The 10,277-nt window shown below is 37.1% G+C and overlaps 1 protein-coding gene across 1 annotated transcript in view; it reads right to left on the bottom strand.

The window, feature by feature from the left end:
- Positions 1-6,543: 6,543 nt before the first annotated feature.
- LOC107586849 (kelch domain-containing protein 2-like) overlaps positions 6,544-10,277 on the bottom strand; it is an 8,407-nt gene continuing 4,673 nt past the window's right edge. The window contains exons 7-14 of the mRNA XM_016274397.1: positions 10,140-10,262; positions 9,767-9,807; positions 9,620-9,688; positions 9,320-9,516; positions 9,060-9,151; positions 8,909-8,963; positions 8,056-8,153; positions 6,544-7,220 (exon numbers count right to left, since the gene is read on the bottom strand). Of these exons, the coding sequence (XP_016129883.1) occupies positions 7,012-7,220; positions 8,056-8,153; positions 8,909-8,963; positions 9,060-9,151; positions 9,320-9,516; positions 9,620-9,688; positions 9,767-9,807; positions 10,140-10,262 (884 nt within the window). The 3' untranslated portion in view covers positions 6,544-7,011. The remainder of the gene's footprint in view (positions 7,221-8,055; positions 8,154-8,908; positions 8,964-9,059; positions 9,152-9,319; positions 9,517-9,619; positions 9,689-9,766; positions 9,808-10,139; positions 10,263-10,277) is intronic.

Below are 10,277 nucleotides of genomic sequence, written 5' to 3' on the forward strand. Positions count from 1 at the left end.
GATCAGCTCTAGGCATGACGAAGCGGATATCGTCCTCTTTTGGAAGACCAAACAAAGTAGTTTCGCTTTCACAACGAAGCACACAGCGTCTTCACGACATTGCTGCAGCGTCAACAAAACTACAGTGAGACTAAAAGTTACGCTGTCTTTCTTTGCAGGAACATTTGGGCGGTGTTATGCAAATCTTCCCACATAGTGAGGTAGACATATGGGGGAGTGTTAGAACGAGCCGTTTTAGGTAGGTCTGGCTGACTCTGAACTTTTATAAAGAATATCTCTTTGGATTTGAGACTTTAGTCTTTGCAACTTTACAGATCTTCTTTATGCACCAAGAGCTTGTAACACTCCAAAGAGAAAGGAAAAATTGAAATCGCAGCATATGACCCCTTTAAAGGGGTGGTTCATTCATTTCACTTTTTTAACGTTAGTTAGTGTCTAATGTTGTTGTTTGAGCATAAACAATATCTGCAAAGTTACAAAGCTGAAAGTTCAATGCAAACAGAGATATCGTCTTTTAAAATTCTGGCAGTTTAATGCCTACAAAAACAGCTGGTAGGGACTACAAGAAGTTACTTCCCGGGTTCGTGACATCACAAACCCAGATAAACCCCGCCCCTGGGAAAAGGTAGCAAAGGGGGTGAGGCCATTCTGCGCTGCTTTAGAGAAGAGGAAGAGAAAACTATGGTGCACATAAAAATCTATTCATATATGAATCGCGATTCTGTCTTCTAACGATTCTAATGGATTCACAAGTTTCAAAATCAATGTTCTAAATCAGCAGTTCTTAATACTGTTCCTCCCGTCCCCCTGCTCTGCACACGCTCTGCATCTCTCTCTCTCTCGTTCAGCTCACCTCCAACAATGAACTGCTACAATTATATGCTTATTTTCACATAGTTATGAGAAGTGTTAAACATGGACGTGTGTGCGGTTGCCGTACTGTATTAAAGCTTTAATCAGGATAAAACTGTATATTAAAAGCTAACATAAGCAGTAGCATTTACAAATAACAGCGTATCTAAAAGTATGAGACAACAACAAACAAAAAACATAGGCCTACCATTAAAAGCCGTGCTTGCACAGGTTCTGCACGATCCTCTTCAATAATATCCTCTGCTTCTCAATTGGGCTCAAACTGATAAGTGATATTAACGATGCCGTTGTTTACAATACAACCGGAGCACATGCCGCCGAGGTGAGGGGCGGGACGATTAGATGCGCACTAGAGGCAGTTTAGCCAATCACAACACACTGGCCTAGCTAACCAATCAAAGCCCATCGCCTATTTCTGAGGGAGGGGCTTCATAAAAGAAAGAAATGATCAGCATAAACAAGTCTGATGAACACCCCCACAAACCTGCACATTTCTAGTGTCCTACCAGGGTCAAGGGTTGCCAACCGTTCTGTATAATACGGAATCGTCCCATATTTAAGGCATCAAAGAAGCGTTCCGTATGAAAGCTATACGGAATGCAGTTTGCTCCGTACTTAAGGCATATGCCGTATGAACACCTACACCATGCGAATAACAAACTCTAAATTGAGAATTAATCATTCTTTTTTGACAAGTGTTTGATTTGTGAACATGGAAAAGTTGTGTGTAAACTGTGTAATGTCAAATTGTCTTACAATAACTCTGCTAGAGCGATGCGTAATCATATTCAATAAAGGCATGTAGGCGTTAGCTTAGAGGCTGGCCAAAGCCAGCAAATGTCAATCACGTCATTCACTACAACCCGTCGGTGCTGCGATCCCATCCACGCAGTCTATTTCTCTAACGAAGACCTTTCTGAAACTCTATCGGCTTGCTTTTCGTTATCTCTGAGTGCCTGCGACTTCAGTTCCTGTCGAGCACGTTTTTTCAAGTGCAGGAATTTTATTGTTAATCGCCTCAGGTCCCGTTTTTCACCAGACCACATTGACAATTTCACTGAACAAATAACGCATGGTGCGCTGCTTTAGAGAAGAGGAAGAGAAAACTATGGTGCACATAAAAATCTATTCATATATGAATCGCGATTCTGTCTTCTAACGATTCTAATGGATTCACAAGTTTCAAAATCAATGTTCTAAATCAGCAGTTCTTAATACTGTTCCTCCCGTCCCCCTGCTCTGCACACGCTCTGCATCTCTCTCTCTCTCGTTCAGCTCACCTCCAACAATGAACTGCTACAATTATATGCTTATTTTCACATAGTTATGAGAAGTGTTAAACATGGACGTGTGTGCGGTTGCCGTACTGTATTAAAGCTTTAATCAGGATAAAACTGTATATTAAAAGCTAACATAAGCAGTAGCATTTACAAATAACAGCGTATCTAAAAGTATGAGACAACAACAAACAAAAAACATAGGCCTACCATTAAAAGCCGTGCTTGCACAGGTTCTGCACGATCCTCTTCAATAATATCCTCTGCTTCTCAATTGGGCTCAAACTGATAAGTGATATTAACGATGCCGTTGTTTACAATACAACCGGAGCACATGCCGCCGAGGTGAGGGGCGGGACGATTAGATGCGCACTAGAGGCAGTTTAGCCAATCACAACACACTGGCCTAGCTAACCAATCAAAGCCCATCGCCTATTTCTGAGGGAGGGGCTTCATAAAAGAAAGAAATGATCAGCCCGTTTCTCAGAGAAGGGACAGAGAGGTGTGGAGTAAAGGTCAATTATGTGAAAAATAATGCGTTTTTAAAAAAAACGAAGCGTTAACACATGTTAGACTGTACCCCATAAACACAATCAAGCCTAGAAAAAACCCAGTGAACCACCTCTTTAAGTGTAAAAAAATTATTGTCTCAAAGCTGCACTTAAAAGTTAGTTATCAAGCGTCATAATTTAAGCGAAGTGTAGGACTAAATCTTAAGTGTCAGTCTTAGAGTTGATTCACAACACTTTGTACCACAAACAGGATTTTGGATGACGAAACACGCATGAACCAATCGCTGAATAGATTTCCTTATTTAAGAATATTCTCAGGTAAATTCACGTTGAATGGTTAAATTTCTAATAGTTTACATTCTAATAGTTAGAATTTTCAAGAGAATAGCCTACATTATGGTAAGGAAACGAATTGTCATCACAACCTTCAATTTAGGGTTGTGCCGGTAGACGATAGTATCGTGTATCGACGATAGTCAGAGATATCGCCTGTGGCGAATTTCTTTGACGACAACAAGACGATTATTATTATTATTATCATCCATCAAAAATATAGGTGCCTATCTTTAGTGGTGCAGTGCAGAGAGCCGCTTCAGAAACTTGCCGCGGCGCAGATGGTGAGTAGCCGTGGGTTGCCGTGATTTTGCCAAGAAAGACGTGTTCCTGGATCAACATAACTGTCCAAAAATATAGACTTAACCCAATCCCTACCTGTAAACCTAACCCTACCCATAATTTATTCCTAAAAACAGTGTGAAATGATAGCTGATTAACAAGGGTGTAGAAGCACCTAACCCTGATTGTAAGCGTAAAACAGATATTTCCTGAAAAGTTATCCCTCAATTCTGATTGGTTGATTGGAATGTTGTTCTAGGATCAACAAGGATGTTGATCCAGGAACATGTTGTACTTGGTGAAATCATGGTCACCAGTAGCCATGATCAGCTCCGGTGGCAGTGTCGGAGCCGCAACGCACCGCAGACGTGTGCAGTGTAAATAAGGGGTAAGAGATTTATTCATGATACAGTGTACGTAGCTTCACTGATTAAAACGGGAGTGTTTTTAAAAAACATATAATACTCGCACTAGACTGAAGTCAGTTATGATGTTCTTTGGTAATGTAAATATTCCTTGCTCATTTCTGTTTGAATAACTGAGGAAATGTAACTGTTTTATTAACTGCTTGTCATCAAACATTTCAAGAACATTCTTCCTCTCCTGAAAGATTTGCGCATGTCTCTGTCTCCTTAGCGCCATCACAAGCCCCTACTGGCAACTCCTAACCACTTGAGAGACCTCTTGATTTGTCTTAAATAACTGGGAGAGTAAGAGTGATTCTTAGCTTTAAGAATTTTGATAACTCGCTTTTATACTTAAGTTTGAAAGTAGGAGTACATTTAATGAATTCTCAGCACTTAAGACTAAAATGGCACTTTGAGAAGCTTGATAAATATGGGCCCAGGGCCCGTATGTATAAAACTTCTCAGAAATGCTCTTAAGAATAGTCTTAAGCTTTGACTTAAGTGTCAAAAAATTCTTAGTAAAAAGTAGGACTTTTCTAAGAGTAGGAGTCTTTTATGAAGAAGCTAAAAGCAGCTTTCAGTAAAGTCTAAGACTGATTCTTAAGTGTTGTGAACTAAGGACTACAATGATGTCAACACAAAATGGCTGACCTCAACCAGCCAATAGTGCTGAATCAGCCAATAGTGAGCCTGCTCATGTGAAGTCACAGCAGCACAACACCAATCATTTAATGTAACTACAATAAAATAATTTAATTAAGACTGAAATATTTTAATTTAAATGTATTTTTAAATGCTTTGCATTGTGCAAAATCATCACAAATTATTACTAATGCTTTGTTTAATGGTATGTCTCCTCATTTACAGTTAGAGCAATCATCATTGAACATGAACATGAGTTCCATCAGTGGGTCCAACAACTGCAGGAAAGCCCACAATCCTCACAAAAGTGGCTTGTTTTTGCAGTATGGTTTGGCGGTCAGTTGAAAATTCAATAAACTGCCATATAGTAGTGGCCAAAAGTGATGTCCGGCCTAGGAAATTTGACATTTTCATCCTTAATTAAAAAAAAAAAAAAAATTCAAGATTTTGTAACAATATTGCATAGTTGCTTAGTCAGTTGTTTTATTTGTGATAATTCAATGAAACATGCCAAATTGTGTATTTTAACGATTTAAGTAAAATGTGGGGTCATAAATTTTTTTTTTTCCAAATTCCCAGCCAATAAAAATTATTACTTTAATTTCTGCTGTTAGAGCATTGACATTTTTACTTTATCCATTACAAAAAAAAACTTTTTGATCTTTACAATTAAAGTTTGTATCGTTTCATCAACTCCATATTATCATATAAGTCCAATATATGTTCGCTGGAAAGTGTTTGTTGTCTCCTCTTTGCTGCCATCTTATTACTCCTAACTAGGTTAGGAGACCTCTCCAGCTCTCTTAAATAATTTAGGAGCCGAGACCTCTTTTAACACTTAGGAACCTTTATGAATCACTCTTATTCTTAAGTCTAGGAATAAGAGTAAAATTACTTCATTCTTAGAATTTTGACACACTTAAGACTAAACTTTTACTTTGAGCAGCTTTATACATACGGCCCCAGATCTCTGCGTGGCTGTTGTGAGACAAAAATCTCACTGAATTATTACAATTAAAGACAAAAAGAATGTAAAGTGATTTCCTACTAACACACTACAGCAAATGATAGAAATTACTGACTTAAACCCATTTTTAGCTGGTGAAAATACTAGTGTTCTAATAATTTTGTATTTTATCTTTGACCCAATTACGGTCTCGACATGTTTTCACACCTGATTGCTCTATCGGTCTAATTGACATTTATTGTATCTCTTATTTGAAGCCCTAGAGCATATCCTGAAGCAGACGGCAGGAAAATACTGTGTTGGTGATGAGGTAATAGGCGTGATGTACTTTATCAAATATATAAAATATTATTAATATAAACAGCAGTATATGATATACACTACTGTTCAAAACTTTGCTTTGTTAATGCTTTTGAAATAAGTCTCATGTTCACAACATATAGAGTAGAAGAATAGAATAAAAACAGTAACTTTATATATGACTTAAAATCGCAGTTTTTCATTTGAATATATATCAAAATATAAATTTATTTTCGTGATGGCAAAGCTGAAATTTCAGCATCATTACTCCGTCTTCAGTGTCACATGATCCATCAGAATTCATTGTAACGTACTGACTTGCTGCTCAAGAAACTTTTTTTTTTGTTAATATCAATGTTAAAAACAGTTGTGCTGCTTAATATTTTTGTGAAAACCATGATTTTCTTTTTCGGAATTCTTTGATGAATAGGAAATAAGTTTGCTTAAAAAGAACAGCAATTTTTTTTTTTTAAAGGAAATATTTTGTAACATTTAATCGTCTTGAATGTCAGTTTTGACAAAAAAAAAATAAACAAAATTACTAACCCTAAGGATTTGAACAGTAGTGTTTACAAAATCTAAACTCGGGTTTAACATGCTTTCAAATATTAACATTGCTACACTTCTAGGTATCCATGGCAGATATTTGTCTACAATGCTGAAAGGTACGATGTCTCTTTAAAGCGGATATTAATGTTTATGCAATGCAAAATGCTATAATTGTCATTCTACTGTATTTTACCAAAGGTTCAAGGTGGATATGTCCCAGTTTCCTACTATCAGAAGGTTAAGCCAGACTTTAATTAAGATTGACGCTTTCAAAGCCACTCATCCATCACGTCAGCCTGATACTCCTGATGATTTGTGGGCATAAATCTCAATAATGAAATCAATAAAACACTTTGATAAACAGTTGTGTGAGACTCTTCATTAATAAGACCGTTCGGTTTCTTTTTAGCAAAGTATTGCATTTATTGCTTTGGTGAAAAGACTATAGTCGCTTTTAGCAACTTTCAGACATCTATGAACAAGACATGAGCTGTACATACCAGTGACTTAAAGGAAAATGTGTGAGTGCAATGTGAAACATACAAAGTGGACAAAAATACAAATGTGAAAACATGTAAAGTACGTGCAAAATAAGAGAAAACATTTATTGCACAAAAATACATTGAGTCTCTGAATGTACCAAATACAAATCTGAACTACACGTGAGAGAGAGAGTGAAGGCTTTGCTTGCTTTTAAGGAAATCAATATAAAAACGGTAGCTGTAAAACAGCTGTTCATGCTAAAACTGCATCAATGCAACGTTAAAAAACAAATGCTAAAAGTGCTTCTCAAGTTCAAGTTTTTTCTATCACGTTTCTATAAGTACCCTAGATTAATTTCTAAGAGAAAAATCTTGTAGTCCCTGATCCTAAACAGGAAGTTCAACCGGGCATTTAACGGTGTCATTATAAAATGTTCCTGAACAATCGGACCCTCCAAATACTAGGATGTTGCTATGACGGCGATCCCTCGGGTCTGAAGATAAAGTCTTTGTAGAGCCCAGGCTTATCAAACTGTGGCCTGCGCGAGGCTTAGAGCAAAGCAATGGAGACACCACTGATGTCCATGAGCTTGTATCTGCAAACATGTATTGTTTTAACCTTTCAATCCATTCAGACTAATATCTGTAAACTAGTCTTTTAAAGAACCTAGAAATCAATGATTTGGGACTTCAAGTCTATTAGTTTTGAGGCCATCTATATGCTGTTATACACACTTAAATGGACACTTCACCCAAAAATGCTAAATCTGTCATCGTTTATTTACCCTTGTATTGGTTCATGCATGTATGACTTCCTTTCTTTGGTGGAACACAATGCTGAAACCGTTTTTGTCCATATAACATCCATCAATCTTTAACTGAACTACTTCAAACTGAAAACCTTCAAACTGCTAGCTTTTTTCAAACTTTCTGGTCTGGCTTTCTCAAGCCAACTTCAAAGTTTGTCTTTTCACATTTTCTTTTTTACCTAGTTTTAGTAGTAATTGTAATTATTTTAGTAACATGAAAAAAAAAAAGTGATTACATTAAAATAAGTTTTGAACAACAAATCTTAAACTAGGGGTTTCGAATATTGTTGTGGACAATGTTGGGCCTTGGAGTCAGACGCGGCTTTAAAATGAATAATCTTTCTATTTTGGTAAATACAGACCATACATTTTTATTGCATCAGTGTTTTTGTAGAATAAAATTCTCTTATTCTGAAAATTGTTAATTGATAATGTGGCATAATACCACCTGCTACTGACTAGCAATAACAAGTAAAAAGGCTATATGCGATTTTCTATTTTATAAAACCCATCAGTATGTCAAATGTATGATTGTGAAACCATTTCATAGGTCTTTAAGGTATTTCAACTCTATTAGCTATAATATATTTAGTTGTATGTAGTAAATTATGGAATGACAGACCTAAGTTAAAGAGATGGAGGTCCTGTAGGGCTCCTACAGCACTGCAGCCTCCGCTGATCAGCACCCTGTTGTCAGACACGGGTAGAGCAGCGTGAAACCTGGACAGCAGAATGACAGGGGGGGGGGACCTTTACTTCAAAATACATACAGAAATGCAAGTAAATTTCCTTTTTGAACTGTAACTATCACCCTCATGTCGTTCCAAACCCGCAAGACCTTCGTTCATCTTCAGAACACAAATGAAGATAATTTGATGAAGATAAATCTAAGAGCTTTCTGACCCTGCATAGACAGCAACGCAACTACCACATTCAAGAAAGCCCAGAAAGTAAGGACATCGTTAAAAGTCCATGTGACATCAGTGGTTTAACCGTAATTTTATGAAGCTACAAGAATACTTTGTGAACAAAGAAAACAAAAAATAATGGCTTTATTCAACAAATCTTCTCCCCCAAGTTACTGTCCTACGCACATGCATCATGGTGCTCTCGATAATGGCAACTCGGTGAGAAGAATTGTTGAATAAAGTCGTTATTTTTGTTTTCTTTGTTCACAAAAAGTATTATCGTAGCCTCGTAAAATTACTGTTGAACCACTGATGTCACATGGACTATTTTAATAATATCCTTACAGAGTTTCTGGGTCTGGGAACATTTCAGTTGCGTTGCTGTCTATGGGGAGGTCAGAAAGCTCTCGGATTTCATCAAAAAATATCTTAAATTGTGTTTCAAAGAACGAAGGTCTTACGGGTTTGAAACGACATGAGGGTGAGTAATTAATGACAGAATTTGAATTTTTGGGTGAGCTATCCCTTTAAAAAGTTGTAAAATTAATATTTTTTCAATAGTCTTACCCACGGGCCAATGGTGGCATGCTCTCGTACTTTACAGCAGTGTATTCCATGAAGCCTTTTCCACAGGAAACAAAAGATTTGGTATACAAGACTGTGATTATATGAAAAACACAGCAGACAGTGAATACTTTCAGATGTTCAGGATCATTACCAAGATCCAGGACGTGAAGATCACTGAGGTAGGTGGCAGTTTTTCTCCCACCAAAAATGATCATCTTGTTTGACAGCAGCGTGGTGGAGTGCCTTTAATAAAACATACATTTTATGATGTAGTGGAAAACAGCAGAGGAAGAATAAAAAAGGGTTTTGAATGACATGAGAATGAGTAAATGACACGTTCCTGGTTTTAGTCGCATATACTGTGGATGGTGATTATGAAACTGGATGAAAAGACAAAGCAATACTACTTACCCAAACCTGGGCAGAGGACGGTCACCCTCCACAATCGGTTGATACCACAGACCATGTTCAGGGTTGAAAATGTACAATGCATTACTGCAAACCTTGCCTTCAGGACATCGGCTGGGCTGCACTCCTCCAAATACATACAGCTCCTTCTTATAGAACGTGGCACTGTGGTACGCCAATGACGGTATATTTCCTTTTGCCTATCCCAACCAAAACGTCATACGTATATACAACCGGAAGTAAATATCTGCTACACCAAAACATACACAAATCATAAGAACAAATAAATGGTCGAATACTCACAGAAACAAGCTTCCATTTCCAAGTTATAGTGTCCAGTATATAAATATCACTGTATCGCTGGGCGTCTCTCTGACCACCGTACACATAAACAGCTTTAGACTCAGGATCAAAGGTTGCTGAGTGACCTTTTGAGATTGGTGGACTGACCTCAGACGATGAGACGTCCATGGGGAACCAGAAATCATTATCTGAGAATTAATACAGTTATAGGTATAGGTCATTATTAATAAGAAAATTGTAAAAGTTAAAAAAAACGCCTCAGTTTGTGCTAAGAAACTTCTAGAAATATAATACATCTTAATTTAGAATGAATGAGTAAATAATTATATATAATAATATTAATAATTAAATTTATGCAATAATAATTATATAATGTATATTTGCTTGAATATGCTTGTAAAGTCACAGTATTGCAATCATGCAACACTTCTTATTAAATATTAGCTGCACAAATCGGGGGGGGCATTTTGCAAATAGCAGTCTTTTAATTTTCCATATTGAATTTTAAAATGATACGCACCAATCTCCAGTTTCCATATAGAATCTTTACAACTGGCCTGGTCATCAGCTTCTCCACCAATCAGAATGGCCGTTTCAGGATCACTCAAACACATGGCGTGGCTCCAGCGCTTTGATGGGCAGTCTGAGAATAATAAAT

The sequence above is a fragment of the Sinocyclocheilus grahami genome, unplaced genomic scaffold (assembly GCF_001515645.1).
Source record: "Sinocyclocheilus grahami isolate Dianchi unplaced genomic scaffold, SAMN03320097.WGS_v1.1 scaffold86.1, whole genome shotgun sequence".
Lineage (NCBI taxonomy): Eukaryota > Metazoa > Chordata > Actinopteri > Cypriniformes > Cyprinidae > Sinocyclocheilus > Sinocyclocheilus grahami.